The 19395-nt window shown below is 39.8% G+C and overlaps 1 protein-coding gene across 1 annotated transcript in view; it reads right to left on the bottom strand.

The window, feature by feature from the left end:
• The window catches only part of slc43a1a (solute carrier family 43 member 1a), a 97541-nt gene that overhangs the window by 14226 nt on the left and 63920 nt on the right, over window positions 1-19395 (bottom strand). The window contains exons 6-8 of the mRNA XM_061900086.1: window positions 5954-6046; window positions 2495-2628; window positions 2293-2420 (exon numbers count right to left, since the gene is read on the bottom strand). Of these exons, the coding sequence (XP_061756070.1) occupies window positions 2293-2420; window positions 2495-2628; window positions 5954-6046 (355 nt within the window). The remainder of the gene's footprint in view (window positions 1-2292; window positions 2421-2494; window positions 2629-5953; window positions 6047-19395) is intronic.

The raw sequence follows: 19395 nt of genomic DNA, 5'->3' as shown, positions 1-19395 counted from the left end.
TAAACTACAATAATAAACATATGTTTCATGTACACTAAGATTTGTTGTTACAAATCCCGTTTCCATATGAGTTGGGAAATTGTGTTAGATGTAAATATAAACGGAATACAATGATTTGCAAATCCTTTTCAACCCATATTCAGTTGAATATGCTACAAAGACAACATATTTGATGTTCAAACTGATAATAATTTTTTTTTTGTTGTTGCAAATAATCATTAACTTTAGAATTTGATGCGAGCAACACGTGACAAAGAAGTTGGGAAAGGTGGCAATAAATACTGATAATGTTGAGGAATGCTCATCAAACACTTATTTGGAACATCCCACAGGTGTGCAGGCTAATTGGGAACAGGTGGGTGCCCTGATTGGGTATAAAAACAGCTTCCAAAAAATGCTCAGTCTTTCACAAGAAAGGATGGGGCGAGGTACACCCCTTTGTCCACAACTGCGTGAGCAAATAGTCAAACAGTTTAAGAACAATGTTTCTCAAAGTGCAATTGCAAGAAATTTAGGGATTTCAACATCTACGCTCCATATCATCAAAAGGTTCAGAGAATCTGGAGAAATCACTCCACGTAAGCGGCATGGCCGGAAACCAACATTGAATGACCGTGACCTTCCATCCCTGACGACGACACTGTATCAAAAACCGACATCAATCTCTAAAGGATATCACCACATGGGCTCAGGAACACTTCAGAAAACCACTGTCACTAAATACAGTTTGTCGCTACATCTGTAAGTGGCGCATTATGAAGCGTAAAATACAACAGCGGAGACCCCGGATTGTTGAACGACTGAAGCTCTACATAAAACAAGAATGGGAAAGAATTCCACTTTCAAGGCTTCAACAATTAGTTTCCTCAGTTCCCAAACGTTTATTGAGTGTTGTTCAAAGAAAAGGTGATGTAACACAGTGGTGAACATGCCCTTTCCCAACTACTTTGGCACGTGTTGCAGCCATGAAATTCTAAGTCAATTATTATTTGCAAAAATAATATAAAGTTTATGAGTTTGAACATCAAATATGTTGTCTTTGTAGCATATTCAACTGAATATGGGTTGAAAAGGATTTGCAAATCATTGTATTCCGTTTATATTTACATTAACACAATTTCCCAACTCATATGGAAACGGAGTTTGTACATATGAACTTGAAGTGCCATCCCATTCCTAAACCATAGGGTTCAATATGATGTCGGCCCACCTTTTGCAGCTATTACAGCTTCAACTCTTGTGGGAAGGCTGTCCACAAGGTTGCAGAGTGTGTTTATAGGAAATTTCCACCATTCTTCTGAAAAAAGCATTGGTGAGGTCACACACTAATGTTGGTCGAGAAGGCCTGGCTCTCAGTCTTTGTTCTAATTCATCCCAAAGGTGTTCGATCGGGTTCATGTCAGGACTGTGTGCAGGCCAGTCAAGTTCATCCACACTATACTCTGTCATCCATGTCTTTATGGACCTTGCTTTGTGCACAGTTAGTTCCCAAACGTTTATTGAGTGTTGTTAAAAGAAAAGGTGACGTAACACAGTGGTGAACATGCCCTTTCCCAACTACTTTGTCACGTGTTGCAGCCATGAAATTCTAAGTCAATTATTATTTGCAAAAAATAAATAATATGAGTTTAAACATCAAATATCTTGTCTTTTTAGTACATTCAATTGAATATCTAACTTATAATAATAATAATAATTCACCCCTATACAATATCATCAATACCCTACTGTGCAATACTACCCTTTGAGTGCAATACGTCTGACACTGTTATTTATTACTACGGTACTCTTGTCTTGTTCTGTATATTGTACAGTATTTTGTATTTTTATAGTGTTTTGTATATTGTACAGGATTGCTTATTGTTTTTATTGGACAGTAGTCTGTTTATTTCAATTGTTAGTTTTTTCCTTTATTACCTCATGTGTTGTTTATTTCACCCCCATATTTGTTCCCACTACCACTTAAATTGGAGTCTTTAATCTCGTTCTATGCAAATATAATGACAATAAAGTCCATTCTATTCTATTCTATATGGGTTGAAAAGGATTTGCATATCATTGTATTCCGTTCATATTTACATCTAACACAATTTCCCAACTCATATGGAAACGGAGTTTGTAAAATAAACCCTATAATGAAATTTTTTGTGGTCCCCCTTATTTAGAAAAGTATCAAAATACATTTTGGTACCGGTATACCGGTACCAAACTATTGGTATGGAGACAGTAGCAACTAATTAGTACCGGCGTGATGGCGTCTGGAGCCAAGAGTCGTTTGTGTTAGTCACTTACTGCTCGCAACTTTGCCGCCATTAGGAAGTTTCTCCGTGGAATGTTGAAGGTCTCCATTCTTTTCCTTGAGTCTCTCACCGACCACTTTCTGGTCTGATGACGGCACTTCTTGCAGTGTGAGGATCTTGCTGGAACCCACAAAAAGAGGAGACGTTCAGGCTCGTATTCGCTGCCCAAAAGGTTATTTGGCCGCCACGCTGACCTGTAGTCCACCTCCTCAGGTGTGGGGAAGCCTTCCTTGGGCCAGTTAACGAAGCAGTTGGCGAAGACAAAGGCGGCGAGGCCCGCCCAGACCCACATGATCACCTGGAAGGATACGCACCTGTCGTAGATCAGCTGCAGACACAAAGGTGGAATTTAGGCATCAGGGGATGTTTTTTAAACGTTATTATTCTAACCCGAGCATTAAAGGGGAACATTATCACCAGACCTATGTAAGCATCAATATATACCTTGATGGTGCAGAAAAAAGACCATCTATTTTTTTAACCGATTTCCGAACTCTAAATGGGTGAATTTTGGCGAATTAAACGCCTTTCTGTTTATCGCTCTGGAGGCGATGACGTCAGAATGTGACGTCGCCGAGGTAATACACCCACCATTTTCATTTTCAACACATTACAAACACCGGGTCTCAGCTCTGTTATTTTCCATTTTTTTGACTATTTTTTGGAACCTTGGAGACATCATGCCTCGTCGGTGTGTTGTCGGAGGGTGTAACAACACTAACAGGGAGGGATTCAAGTTGCACCACTGGCCCGAAGATGCGAAAGTGTCTGCCGCCAGACCCCCATTGAATGTGCCAGAGTGTCTCCACATTTGACCGGCGATGCTAAGGCAGACATGGCACAGAGATGTATGGATAACCTGCAGATGCATTTGCAACGATAGTCAACGAAATCACAAAGGTGAGTTTTGTTGATATTGACTGGCAGCTAACCGACGCTAACATGCTATTTACCGGCGATGCTAAAGCAGACATGGCACAGAGATGTGTGGATAACCTGCAGATGCATTTGCAACGATAGTCAACGAAATCACAAAGGTGAGTTTTGTTGATGTTGACTGCCAGCTAATCGATGCTAACATGCTATGCTAATCAATGCTAACATGCTATTTACCGGCGATGCTAAGGCAGACATGGCACAGAGATGTATGGATAACCTGCAGATGCATTTGCAACGATAGTCAACGAAATCACAAAGGTGAGTTTTGTTGATGTTGACTGCCAGCTAATCGATGCTAATATGCTATGCTAATCAATGCTAACATGCTATTTACCGGCGATGCTAAGGCAGACATGGCACAGAGATGTATGGATAACTTGCAGATGCATTTGCAACGATAGTCAACGAAATCACAAAGGTGAGTTTTGTTGATATTGACTGCCAGCTAACCGATGCTAACATGCTATTTACCGGCGATGCTAAAGCAGACATGGCACAGAGATGTGTGGATAACCTGCAGATGCATTTGCAACGATAGTCAACGAAATCACAAAGGTGAGTTTTGTTGATGTTGACTGCCAGCTAATCGATGCTAACATGCTATGCTAATCGATGCTAACATGCTATTTACCGGCGGTGCTAAAGCAGACATGGCACAGAGATGTATGGATAACCTGTAGATGCATTTGCAACTATATTACGTTTCCTTCCACCCACATTTAATGCGAAAAAAACACTTACCAATCGACGGATTTAAGTTGCTCCCGTGTCAAAAGATGCGAAAGTCCTGAGCGTTTGGTCCGCACATTTTACCGGCGATGCTAACGCAGCTATTCGGCCATGCTATGACTATGAATAGCGTCAATAGCTATTCGCTCAATAGCTTCAGTTTCTTCTTCAATACTTTCATACTCCAACCATCTGTTTCAATACATGCGTAATCTGTTGAATCGCTTAAATCGCTGAAATCCGAGTTTGAATCCGAGCTAATGTCACTATATCTTGCTGTGGTATTCCCATTGTTTGTTTACATTGGCAGCACTTTGTGACGTCACAGGGAAATGGCCAGTGTCTTCGCAGAGAGCGAAAATAAGGCACTTTGAAGCTTTATTTAGGGATATTCCGAGACCGGTAAAATTTTGAAAAAAACTTCTAAAAATACAACAAGCCACTGGGAACTGATTTTTATTGTTTTTAACCCTTTTGAAATTGTGATAATGTTCCCCTTTAAAGGCTTACTGAAAGCCACTACTACCGACCACGCAGTCTGATAGTTTATATATCAATGATGAAATATTAACATTGCAACACATGCCAATACGGCCTTTTTAGTTTACTAAATTGCAATTTTTAATTTCCCACGGAATTTCTTGTTGTAAACGTTGCAGAATGATGACGCGTGTTTGTGACGTCTCGGGTTGTAGCGGACATATTAGTCCAGCACCACACACGGCTAAAAGTCGTCTCTTTTCATCGCATAATTACACAGTATTCTGGACTTCTGTGTTGCTGAATCTTTTGCAATTTGTCCAATTAATAATGGAGACGTCAAAGAAGAATGCTGTTGGTGGAAAGCGGTGTATTGCAGCTGCCTTTAGCACCGAAACACAGACAGTGTTTCTTTGTTGTGAAGCTTTAACACAGAGCGGTCAAGCGAACATGTTTCTCTACGTCAACCAGCAAGGTTTTGGATGGGTAAGGGGGCAGCCGTGCCAGAATCCTGAGGGTTGCAGGTTCGCTTCCCGCCTATTGACATCCAAATCGCTGCCATTGTGTCCTTGGGCAGGACACTTCACCCTTGCCCCCGGTGCTGCTCACACTGGTGAATGAATGATGAATGAATGATTGGTGGTGGTCAGAGGGACCGTAGGCGCAAACTGGCAGCCACGCTTCCGTCAGTCTACCCCAGGGCCGCTGTGGCTACAGATGTAGCTTACCACCACCAGGTGTGAATGAATGATGGGTTCCAACTTCTCTGTGAGCGCTTTGAGTATCTAACAATAGAAAAGCGCGATATAAATCTAATCCATTATTATTATTATTATTATTAAAATTGTGATATTAAGTCAGCTCTTACCGGAGACTTCAGTGGATTATGCGACTTCCTCCTGCAGCTGTGATCTTGCCTCCTCCTTTGGCTTCTCTGAGAGACACTGGCGTTCACCGCAGCCATCCGACTTTACAATCTCATTAAAATACTATTAAAACAATATGCAGATAAGGGATCTTCCAGAATTATCCTAGTAAACGTGTCTAATTACATCTGAAACGCTCACATTGCCGCCGCCTGGAGCCATCACCTTTTCTTTCTTTCTTTTTTTTTTTTTTAGTCGTAGACTTTAACTTTCCTCATCCACAAATCTTTATCCTCGCTCAAATTAATGGGGAGATTGTCGCTTTCTCGGTCCGAATCGCTCTCGCTGCTGGTGGCCATGATTGTAAACAATGTTCAGATGTGAGGAGCTCCACAACCCGTGACGTCACGCGCACATTGTCTGTTACTTCCGGTACAGGCAAGGCTTTTTTATTAGCGACCAAAAGTTGCCAACTTTATGGTGGATGTTCTCCACTAAATCCTTTCAGCAAAAATATGGCAATATGGCGAAATGATCAAGTATGACACATAGAATGGACCTGCTATCCCTGTGTAAATAAAAAAAATCTAATTTCAGTAGGCCTTTAAAGTTTATCTGTGTGTCGGTTTCCAAAGTTACCTTGACTCCAGGGAAGGTGACAGCAGACGAGGCGTAGGAGCCGATCATCAGAGACATGATGGTGGAGCTCAGGGCGCCAAACATGTTGGGCAGCTGCTCACATTGACGCAGGACAGAACAATTATTAGTACATCTTGTAGAGCTTTGACATATTCAATTTAAAATCAATCAATCATTGGCGTAAAAAAATGACAGCTGTCAAATGAACAACTGTGTATTTATATTAGTGTTGTCCCCATAGCAATATGCTGGTACCGGTACCAACATTTATTTTGATACTTTTGCATATAAAGGAGACCACAAAAAATGTATTTTAGCAAAAAATCTTAATGTACATTGAAAATATGATTCTTATTGTAATTTAGTCCTTTAATAAAATAGACAACTTCTCTTTTAGTAGTAAGTAAACAAACAAAGACTCCTAATTAGTCTATGCAGTAACATATTGTGTCATTTATACACCTATTATTTTGTACACATTATGAAGGACAAACTGTAAAAAATGATTATTAATCCACCTGTTTATTTACTGTCAATATCTGCTTGTTTTCTGTTTCAATTAGAGATGTCCGATAATGGCTTTTTCGTCGATATTCTAATATTGTCCAACTCTTAATTACCGATATCAACCGATACCGATATATACGGTCGTAGAATGAACACATTGTTATGCTAATTCCACTTCTGTTCAAATGCAATAATCACGTATTCTTCTGTTCTTTGATATTTCACATTAGTTTTGGATAGAACGTAGATCGACCGGTAAATTGAGGGCTTTGCCTTCCGGCTCAGCTCCTTTTTCACCACAACGGATCGGTACAACGTCCGCATTACTGAAGACGCCGCACCGATCCGATTGTCCATCTCACCGTCCAGTTACTGTATATTTATTGGTAATATTTTTCTCATGATACAAAATAAAAATGTGCACATTTTCCATCCATTTAGAACCCAGACTTCACTGTCTTTACATATTCCTCTCATGGTACCTATTTTGTATCGTGCAGCTGCTATTTTAGCCAGCAGGGGGCAGACTTCTTCCGCATGGTTGTGGTCAGAACAGGCAAAAAGCTGCAGTTGCTCCCTCAGTAACTCCGAGAAGGTCCCAGACATTCCAACACTCGTCCCCGCGGACAGAAAGCGGCAAGGTCGCGACTGACCCCAAACAACCGAGGGACTAAACCTATCCCGCACCTCCGCCCCAACTGTAACTTTCTCAGAAACGCCGGGATTAAATCACGCCATTGAAGTGGGGGCGAGGGCGAGGAAGGCCGGCACCAGGCAGGACTGAGAGCCCCCACATCAGGGTGACCCGTTTACAGTAATAAGCAGCTTAGTCCCCGCAACAAAGCATCCATTGTGGCGCCCGTGTACTTCAATTCATTTCTTTGAAGTGGGTCAATCACGATTATAAGATCACATGTGCGGGATAACAAGCTCACTATTCTGTCGTCCTAACTCCGTGACCGGGGTATTCCCAACTTCATCAAGTCTCCTCGCCCCCGATAGTCCACAGGCCTGCATCCCCCTAATTGATGTAATGAGGTGCTGAGGCATTATTAGGGAGTAAAGTCAGGACCCCTCTGCAGGGCGGCCTTAACCTAAGACCCCCGACCTCAAATACAGTACAGTTAGGACACACCTTCTCCTCATTCAATGCCTTTTCTTTACTTTCATGACTATTTACATTGTAGACCAGGGGTCACCAACCTTGTGCCCGTAAGGACCAGATGAGTCGCCCGCTGGCCTGTTCTAAAAATAACTCAAATAGCAGCATTTACCAGTGAGCTGCCTCTATTTTTTTTTTAATTGTATTTATTTACAACCTCGGATTCAGGAGGAACAGTGTGGTTTTCGTCGTGGTCGTGGAACTGTGGACCAGCTCTATACTCTCGGCAGGGTTCTTGAGGGTGCATGGGAGTTTGCCCAACCAGTCTACATGTGCTTTGTGGACTTGGAGAAGGCATTCGACCGAGTCCCTCGGGAAGTCCTGTGGGGAGTGCTCAGAGAGTATGGGGTATCGGACTGTCTTATTGTGGCGGTCCGCTCCCTGTATGATCAGTGTCAGAGCTTGGTCCGCATTGCCGGCAGTAAGTCGGACACATTTCCAGTGAGAGTTGGACTCCGCCAAGGCTGTCCTTTGTCACCGATTCTGTTCATAACTTTTATGGACAGAATTTCTAGGCGCAGTCAAGGCGTTGAGGGGTTCCGGTTTGGTGGCCGCAGGATTAGGTCTCTGCTTTTTGCAGATGATGTGGTCCTGATGGCTTCATCTGACCGGGATCTTCAGCTCTCACTGGATCGGTTTTCAGCCGAGTGTGAAGCGACCGGAATGAGAATCAGCACCTCCAAGTCCCAGTCCATGGTTCTCGCCCGGAAAAGGGTGGAATGCCATCTCCGGGTTGGGGAGGAGACCCTGCCCCAAGTGGAGGAGTTCAAGTACCTAGGAGTCTTGTTCACGAGTGAGGGAAGAGTGAATCGTGAGATCGACAGGCGGATCGGTGCGGCGTCTTCAGTAATGCGGACGTTGTACCGATCCGTTGTGGTGAAGAAGGAGCTGAGCCGGAAGGCAAAGCTCTCAATTTACCGGTCGATCTACGTTCCCATCCTCACCTATGGTCATGAGCTTTGGGTTATGACCGAAAGGATAAGATCACGGGTACATGCGGCCCAAATGAGTTTCCTCCGCCGTGTGGCGGGTCTCTCCCTTAGAGATAGGGTGAGAAGCTCTGCCATCCGGGAGGAACTCAAAGTAAAGCCGCTGCTCCTTCACATCGAGAGGAGCCAGATGAGGTGGTTCGGGCATCTGGTCAGGATGCCACCCGAACGCCTCCCTAGGGAGGTGTTTAGGGCACGTCCAACTGGTAGGAGGCCAAGGGGAAGACCCAGGACACGTTGGGAAGACTATGTCTCCCGGCTGGCCTGGGAACGCCTCGGGATCCCCCGGGAAGAGCTAGACGAAGTGGCTGGGGAAAGGGAAGTCTGGGTTTCCCTGCTTAGGTTGTTGCCCCCGCGACCCGACCACGGCTAAGCGGAAGAAGATGGATGGATGGATGGATTTATTTACTAGCAAACTGGTCTCGCTTTGCTCGACATTTTTAATTCTAAGAGAGACAAAACTCAAATAGAATTTGAAAATCCAAGAAAATATTTTAAAGACTTGGTCTTCACTTGTTTAAATAAATTAATTTATTTTTTTACTTTGCTTCTTATAACTTTCAGAAAGAACATTTCAGAGAAAAAATACAACCTTAAAAATGATTTTGGGATTTTTAAACACATATACCTTTTTACCTTTTAAATTCCTTCCTCTTCTTTCCTGACAATTTAAATTAATGTTCAAGTATTTATTTTATTGTAAAGAATAATAAATACATTTTAATTAAATTCTTCATTTTAGCTTCTGTTTTCTCGACGAAGATTTGTGAAATATTTCAAGTCAGGCTTCAAGAGCAAACGGTGAGAGAAAGCTGAAAGTGCGGAAATGCGACCACTGGCTTCCTGTTCCACTCAGGATTGAATACAAAGTCTCCCTACTAACTCACCAGTGTTTCCATGGAAATGCCCCCCTCTACCTCAAAGAACTGCTCACCCTCAAATCCTCCAAGAGAACCTCCTCCAACCTCCGAGGACAAAGCTCAAACTATGGGAGAAAGGGCTTTCTGCTCCGCCGCTCCCAGTCTGTGGAACGCTCTCCCTGACTACCTGAGCGTACCACAGACTGTGTATGCTTTTAAAAAAAGGCTTAAAAACCCTACTTTTTTTTAAAACAAACCTTTATATATATATATATATATGTGTGTGCTAATCGTAGCTATTAGAATTAATGTTCAAGTATTTTTTTATTGTAAAGAATAATAAATACATTTTAATTAAATTCTTCATCTTAGCTTCTGTTTTTTCGAAGAAGATTTGTGAAATATTTCTTCAATTTTATGATTAAAATTCCCCAAAAATATTCTGGCAAATCTAGAAAATCTGTAGAACCAAATTTAAATCTTATTTCAAAGTCTTTTGAATTTCTTTAAAACATTTTGTTCTGGAAAATCTTGAAGAAATAATGATTTGTCTTTGTTAGAAATATAGCTTGGTCCAATTTGTTATATATTCTAACAAAGTGCAGATTGGATTTTAACCTATTTAAAAAATGTCTTCAGAATTCTAAAATTAATCTTAATCAGGAAACATTACTAATGATGTTCCATAAATTCTTTTTTAATTTTTTTCAAAAAGATTCGAATTAGATTGTTTTTTTCTTCTTTTTTGTGGTTGAATTTTGAATTTTAAAGAGTCGAAATTGAAGATAAACTATGTTTCAAAATTTAATTTTCATTTTTTTTGCCTGTTTTCTCCTCTTTTAAACCGTTCAATTAAGTGTTTTTTTGTCATTTATTCTCTACAAAAAACCTGTAAAAGGAAAAAAATGTACGACGGAATGACAGACAGAAATACCCATTTTTTAATATATATAGATTTATTTATTAAAGGTAAATTGAGCAAATTGGCTATTTCTGGCAATTTATTTAAGTGTGTATCAAACTGGTGGCCATTTGCATTAATCAGTACCCAAGAAGTAGCTCTTGGTTTCAAAAAGGTTGGTGACCCCTGATGTAGAAAGTCACATCTAAACTATGAATGAACACATGTGGAAGTATAAGAAACAAGTGAAAACATGTTTTATATTCTAGTTTCTTCAAAATAGCCACCCTTTGCGCTGATTACTACTCTGCACACTCTTGGCAGTCGTCGTCAAGTCCTGACTGTTTTACTAGCCGGGGAGCATGTTCGGCAGCACGCACGCACAGAGTACTTACAAGCAGACAGAGTGTGTAAAGAGAAAAGGGAGAACGGACATACTTTGGTCTAAAAACTGAAGATAAAGTGAATTATATTTATATAGCGCTTTTCTCTAGAGACTTAAAGAGCTTTTTACGTAGTGAAAGTCAATATCTAAATTACATTTAAAGCAGTGTGGGTGGCACTGGGAGCAGGTGGGTGAAGTGTCTTGCCCAAGGACACAACGGCACGGACTAGGATGGTGGAAGCGGGGATCGAACCTGCAACCCTCAAGTTGCTGACACGGCCACTCTACCAACAGAGCCATACCGCCCCTTCACCTTTATGTAAGATAAAGGTGAAGTTATAACTATGAAACAGTCAGCATTGTTTTAGCTACTTCTAGATCACTAATCCTCGCCTCCATGGCGACAAATAAAGTACGTTTCATACAACTAGTATTATCACTGGAGGATGAGGAAAAGCTAAACATGCTTCACTACACACCATAGGAGGATACAATAGCTCACCGGCGTCACAATGTAAACAAACGCCTTGGGTGGACCTACACATGACATCCACTGTAATGATACCAAGTACAGGAGCGTATCTAGTCGATACTACTATGATTACATTGATATTTTTAATAGTCACAAAAAAAATTCGTTTTCAAAAAATTTATATAATGTTTAAAAACTCAGGAAATACGTCCCTGGACACATGAAGACTTTGAACGACTTGGTATCATATCGATACGTAAAAGTGTGGTATCATCCAAAACTAATGTAAAGTATCAAAGAAGAGAATCATTCTTTCAAAATCAACACATTGGGTGAATAATCACTGAGATGATCTCATTAAATGTTATGATTGTAGGGTTGTGTGGTATACCGGTACTAGTATAGTAATGATACCAAGTACGAGAGCGTATCTAGTCGATACTAATATTATCACATCAATATTTTTTAGCATTAAAACATATTTTTTTGTTTTTATTGTGTTTATAAACTCAGTAAATACGTATGATCCTGTAACTACTTGGTATCGAATCGATACCTAAATGTGTGGTATCATCCAAAAGTAATGTAAAGTATCAAAGAAGAGAATCCTCTTTGAAAATCAACACATCGGGAGAGTTATCGCTGAGATGATCTCATTAAAAGTTATGATTGTAGGGTTGTGTGGTATACCGGTACTAGTATAGTAATGATACCAAGTATAAGAGCGTATCTAGTCGATACTACTATTATTACATTGATATTTTTTAGCATTAAAAAATATTTTTTCCTTATTATTGTGTTTATAAACTCAGTAAATACGTCCCTGGGCACATGAGGACTTTGAATATGACCAATGTATGATCCTGTAACGACTTGGTATCGAATCGATACCTAAATGTGTGGTATCATCCAAAACTAATGTAAAGTATCAAAGAAGAGAATCATTCTTTCAAAATCAACAAATTGGGTGAATAATCGCTGAGATGATCTCATTAAATGTTATGATTGTAGGGTTGTGTGGTATACCGGTACTAGTATAGTAATGATACCAAGCACAAGAACGATCTAGTCGATACTACTAGTATTACGTCGATATTTTTTGGCATTAAAAAATATTTTTTCCTTATTATTGTGTTTATAAACTCAGTAAATACGTCCCTGGACACATGAGGACTTTGAATATGACCAATGTATGATCCTGTAACTACTTGGTATCGAATCGATACCTAAATGTGTGGTATCATCCAAAACCAATGTAAAGTATCAAATAGGAGAATCATTCATTCAAAATCAACACATTGGGTGAATAATCACTGAGATGATCTCATTAAATGTTATGATTGTAGGCTTGTGTGGTATACCGGTACTAGTATAGTAATGATACCAAGTACAAGAGCGTATCTAGTCGATACTACTATTATTACATCGATATTTTTTAGCATTAATACATATTTTTTTGTTTTTATTGTGTTTATAAACTCAGGAAATACGTATGATCCTGTAACTACTTGGTATCGGATCGATACCTAAATGTGTGGTATCATCCAAAACTAATGTCAAGTATCAAAGAAGAGAATCATTCTTTCAAAATCAACACATTGGGTGAATAATCACTGAGATGATCTCATTAAATGTTATGATTGTAGGGTTGTGTGGTATACCGGTACTAGTATAGTAATGATACCAAGTACAAGAGCGTATCTAGTCGATACTACTATTATTACGTCGATATTTTTGGGCATTAAAAAATATTTTTTCGTTTTTATTGTGTTTATAAAGTCAGTAAATACGTCCCTGGACACATGAGGACTTTGAATATGACCAATGTATGATCCTGTAACTATTTGGTATCGAATCGATACCTAAATGTGTGGTATCATTCAAAACTAATGTATCAAAGAAGAGAATCATTCTTTCAAAATCAACACATCGGGAGAGTTATTGCTGAGATGATCTCATTAAATGTTATGATTGTAGGCTTGTGTGGTATACCGGTACTAGTATAGTAATGATACCAAGCACAAGAACGATCTAGTCGATACTACTAGTATTACGTCGATATTTTTTGGCTTTAAAAAATATTTTTTTGTTTTTATTGTGTTTATAAAGTCAGTAGATACGTCCATGGACACATGAGGACTTTGAATATGACCAATGTATGATCCTGTAACTATTTGGTATCGAATCGATACCTAAATGTGTGGTATCATTCAAAACTAATGTATCAAAGAAGAGAATCATTCTTTCAAAATCAACACATCGGGAGAGTTATTGCTGAGATGATCTCATTAAATGTTATGATTGTAGGCTTGTGTGGTATACCGGTACTAGTATAGTAATGATACCAAGCACAAGAACGATCTAGTCGATACTACTAGTATTACGTCGATATTTTTTGGCTTTAAAAAATATTTTTTTGTTTTTATTGTGTTTATAAAGTCAGTAGATACGTCCATGGACACATGAGGACTTTGAATATGACCAATGTATGATCCTGTAACTACTTGGTATCGCATCGGTACCTAAATGTGTGGTACCATCCAAAACTAATGTAAAGTATCAAAGAAGAGAATCATTCTTTCAAAATCAACACATTGGGTAAATAATCGCTGAGATGATCTCATTAAATGTTATGATTGTAGGCTTGTGTGGTATACCGGTACTAGTATAGTAATGATACCAAGCACAAGAACGATCTAGTCGATACTACTAGTATTACGTCGATATTTTTTGGCATTAGAAAATATTTTTTCGTTTTTATTGTGTTTATAAAGTCAGTAAATACGTGCCTGGACACATGAGGACTTTGAATATGACCAATGTAACTACTTGGTATCGGATCGATACCTAAATGTGTGGTATCATCCAAAACTAATGTAAAGTATCAAAGAAGAGAAGAATAAGTGATTATTAATTTTTAACAGAAGTGCAGATAGAACATGTTAAAAGAAAATATTAACAGTAAATAAACAAGTAGTTCAACAATATTTTTTTACAGTTTGTCCCTTATAATGTGTAGAAAATAATAGGTGTATAAATGACACAATATGTTACTGCATAGACTAATTAGGAGTCTTTGTTTTTTTACTTACTACTAAAAGACAAGTTCACTATTTTATTTAAGGACTAAATGACTATAATAAACATATGTTTCATGTACACTAAGATTTTTTGTACAAATAAAGCCAATAAAAAATGTTCGTGGTTCCCTTTTATTTAGAAAAGTGTCAAAATACATTTTGGTACCAGTACCAGTACCAAAATATTGCTATGGGGACAACACTAGTTGTTACTCTTCTAATAACCGTAATTAGGTTATCATTAATTCAATCAATGTTTACTTATATAGCCCTAAATCACCAGTGTCTCAAAGGGCTGCTCAAGCCACAACAACATCCTGGGCTCAGATCCCACATCCAAAGAAGCATTTATATAAAAATACTTTCAGCAAAGTTTTAAAAAGGACACTCCTGGAGTCAAACCACAGACATGTGAAGGTGGATGTTGCTCACAGGCGTGTTTTCTTAGCTCCTGTCTGAGAACGACCTCCAGGGTCAGATCTCGCGACTGCTGGCACGCCCAAGACCATCTGATGGCGGGTAGACGGGGGAAGTAAAAAAAAAAAGGTTTTCCTGAGGATGTCAAGGGGAGAGAGAACACTCGTCCTCATTCATGCTTTCTGAGAATTAAAGAGTGGAATATGTCCAGGAACCTGGTCAGAGTTTGCATGTTGCACTCAACTTAGATCTGACCTGGACAAGTATTTAGACTCGGGGGCCACATTTAGAGGAGAAAATGTGTCTGGGGGCCGGTTTATCTATTTTTAGGGACACTTTCCATATGAGTTGGGAAATTGTGTTAGATGTAAATATAAACAGAATACAATGATTTGTAAATCCTTTTCAACCCATATTCAGTTGAATATGCTACAAAGACAACATATTTGATGTTCAAACTCATAAACATTACCTTTAGAATATGATGCCAGCAACATGTGACAAAGAAGTTGGCACAAGTGGCAAAAAAGACAGAGAAAGTTGAAGAATGCTCATCAAACACTTATTTGGAACATCCCACAGGTGTGCAGGCTAATTGGGAACAGGTGGGTGCCATGATTGGGTATAAAAACAGCTTCCCAAAAAAATGCTCGGTCTTTCACAAGAAAAGATGGGGCGAGGTACACCCCTTTGTCCACAACTGCGTGAGCAAATAGTCAAACAGTTTAAGAACAACGTTTCTCAAAGTGCAATTGCAAGAAATTTAGGGATTTCAACATCTACGCTCCATAATATCAGCAAAAGGTTCAGAGAATCTGGAGAAATCACTCCACGTAAGCGGCATGGCCGGAAACCAACATTGAATGACCGTGACCTTCCATCCCTCAGATGGCACTGTATCAAAAACCGACATCAATCTCTAAAGGATATCACCACATGGGCTCAGGAGCACTTCAGAAAACCACTGTCACTAAATAGAGTTGGTCGCTACATCTGTAAGTGCAAGTTAAAGCTCTACTATGCAAAGCGAAAGCCATTTATCAACAACATCCAGAAACGCCGCTGGCTTCTCTGGGCCCGAGATCATCTAAGATGGACTGACGCAAAGTGGAAAAGTGTTCTGTGGTCTGACGAGTCCACATTTCAAATTGTTTTTGGAAATATTCGACATGGTGTCATCCGGACCAAAGGGGAAGCGAACCATCCAGACTGTTATCGACGCAAAGTTGAAAAGCCAGCATGTGTGATGGTATGGGGGTGCATTAGTGCCCAAGGCATGGGTAACTTACACATCTGTGAAGGCACCATTACTGCTGAAAGGTACATACAGGTTTTAGAACAACCAACCTCGTCACGTCCGTTGTGTCCTGAGCAAGACACTTCACCCTTGCTCCTGATGGGTGCTGGTTGGCGCCTTGCATGGCAGCTCCCTCCATCAGTGTGTGAATGTGTGTGTGAATGGGTAAATGTGGAAGTAGTGTCAAAGCGCTTTGAGTACCTTGAAGGTAGAAAAGCGCTATACAAGTACAACCCATTTATCATTTATTTATTTATATGCTGCCATCTTTTTCATGGACGCCCCTGCTTATTTCAGCAAGACAATGCCAAGCCACATTCAGCACGTATTACAACAGCGTGGCTTCGTAAAAAAAGAGTGCAGGTACTTTCCTGGCCCGCCTGCAGTCCAGACCTGTCTCCCATGGAAAATGTGTGGTGCATTATGAAGCGTAAAGTACGACAGCGGAGACCCCGGACTGTTGAAGGACTGAAGCTCTACATAAAACAAGAATGGGAAAGAATTCCACTTTCAAAGCTTCAACAATTAGTTTCCTCAGTTCCCAAACGTTTTTTGAGTGTTGTTAAAAGAAAAGGTGATGTAACACAGTGGTGAACATGCCCTTTCCCAACTACTTTGGCACATGTTGCAGCCATGAAATTCTAAGTCAATTATTATTTTCAACAAATAAATAAAGTTTATGAGTTTGAACATCAAATATGTTGTCTTTGTAGCATATTCAACTGAATATGGGTTGAAAATGATTTGCAAATCATTGTATTCTGTTTATATTTACATCTAACACAGTTTCCCAACTCATATGGAAACGGGGTTTGTACTTAGTATGGTTGAAGACTTCCGGTCCTTAGAAAACATGAGTGCTCATCATAATGGCAGCTACACTAAACATCTTAAAAATCTAAAAAAAAAATGATTTGGGAATGTCCGGCAGGCCAGATTGAAATACTTAACGGGCCGCATGTGGCCCCCAAGGCTTAGTTTGAGCTGGCTGACAGTCTGCATGAAGCAGAAAGTACGGAGGCTCACAAGGGTCAGCTGTCACCCCCACTCACATCCACCACCTCCTGCTGGGCCCGCTCACCTGCTTCTTGTCCCACCTTGGCACTGACTCTAATCGCCACTAATCCTTCTGACCGCACGCCAAATGCGAGCCTTAATTATGCGACGGTGAGTTCTGCAGGGGAAGCGGAATTCACTAGAAAAAAAGGCTACTAGTAGTAGATGAGGGGGGGTAAGGAGGTAAGGAGTGAGGGGGAGAGGAAGAACTCAGGGAAGTCTTTAGTGCAGGGACGTCAAAGTGGTTTTCATGTTGGACCACGTCCAAGTTGTGGCTGCCGTCAGTGACAGGGAATCATTTAGGAATGGATTTCTGGATTTCATTATAGTGTGAATGCTCCAAAACATTCACACTTTATGTTGTCTACAACAAAATGCATTTATTTAAACTTCTTATTCTTCTTCTCCAGATTTTGGTGCGCTCTACCTTCCACATTTTCCACCCTATTCAAAGCCTTCCATCTTCATGCTGTTCAGCCTTATTTGGGAATCGCAGGTTTTCTCTTGACAAATTACCAAAAATTCCCAGATTTCCCAGAAGTTCAGGTTTTCCGGGACGTTTTTCCAAGTTCAAATGAATTGACCATTTTTCATTTCCACATTTTTCAACCGATTCAAACCATCCCACTCATCCTGGACCTTCAAACGATCATTTTTCCATATTCAAAAAATGTCCATGAATTCCCAGAGTTCCTTTTTTTCTTCAAACCCTTTTTGGACCTTTTTTTCTGGCAAGTGTTCCTTCCACATTTTAAAACCCACTTCAACCGTTTCAAAGTCCAAACATTCCTCTTAATCAGGACAAAAAATTAAGGACCTCACAAGGTGGGCAACCTTGTGAGGTCAAAAAATTCAGGACCTCAAATGTGGCCAACCCCCCCCCCCCCCCCACATTAGAGGGGAGGGTTGCCCACATTTGAGGTCCTCTCCAAGGTTTCTCATAGTCATCATTGCCACTGGCGTCCCACTGGGTGTGAGTTTTCCTTGCCCTTTTGTGGGTTCTTCCGAGGATGTCGTAGTCGTAATGGTTTGTACAGCCCTTTGAGACATTTGTGATTTAGGGCTATATAAATAAACATTGATTGAGTTGTTTTTCGACCAGCTTTTTCCCGAAGTTCCAGGAATTCCTTAATACCATTTCTCAATTTAAAATGTTACTACGTCAACATTTTTTTTGACCGATTTTTTAAAAAATCCAACACCAACCATTTCAACTCATTCAGAACATTCAAGTTTTTTACCATTTTCAAAAAAATTCCCGACATTTTTGGGAAATTTGAATCGAAATCAATGGGACAACTCCCACATTTTTAATCTAATTGAAACTGTTCCAACTTCAAGCTGTTCAGCCTATTCAGGAATTGCGGGTTTCCTCTTGACAAATTCAAAAAATTCTCAGATTTCCCAGAATTTCAGGTTTTCCGGGACGTTTTTCCAAGTCCAAATGAATTGACCATTTTTCGTTTCCACATTTTTCAACCGATTCAAACCATTCCACTTTCAACACATTCCACTCATCCTGGACCTTCGAACGATCATTTTTCCATATTCAAAAAATGTCCGGGAATTCCCAGAATTCCTTTTTTTTTAAACCCTTTTTTGACGGCAAGTATTCCTTCCACATTTTTAAATCCACTTCAACCGTTTCTAAGTCCAAACATTCCTCTTAATCAGGACAAAAAATTAAGTTGTTTTTGAACAGGTTTTTCCCGAAATTCCAGGAAATCCTTAATACTATTTCTCAATTAAAAATGTTACTACTTCAACATTTTTTTTGCCCGATTTTAAAAATTCCATCACCAACCATTTCAACTCATTCAGAACATTCAAGTCGTTTACCATTTTCAAAACAATTCCCGACATTTTTGGGAAATTCGAATTGAAATCAATGGGACATTCTTCAAAGTTCCACAACTCCCACATTTTTTATCTAATTGAAACTGTTCCAACTTCAAGCTGTTCAGCCTATTCAGGAATTGCGAGTTTTCTCTTGACAAATTAAAAAATTCCCAGATTTCCCAGAATTTCAGGTCTACGGGATGTTTTTCCAAGTCAAAATTAATTGACCATTTTTCGTTTCCACATTTTTCAACCGATTCAAACCATTCCACTTTCAACACATTCCACTCATCCTGGACCTTTGAACGATCATTTTTCCATATTCCAAAACATTCCAGGAATTCCCAGAATTACCTTTTTTCCAAACCCTTCTTTGATCTTTTTTACTGGCAATTGTTCCTTTCACATTTTTCAACCCACTTCAACCGTTTCAAAGTCCAAACATTCCTCTTGATGAAGACAAAAACTGAAGTTGTT

Source organism: Nerophis ophidion, linkage group LG05 (assembly GCF_033978795.1).
Source record: "Nerophis ophidion isolate RoL-2023_Sa linkage group LG05, RoL_Noph_v1.0, whole genome shotgun sequence".
Taxonomy (NCBI): domain Eukaryota; kingdom Metazoa; phylum Chordata; class Actinopteri; order Syngnathiformes; family Syngnathidae; genus Nerophis; species Nerophis ophidion.
This window is presented reverse-complemented; position numbering and strand designations above follow the sequence as displayed.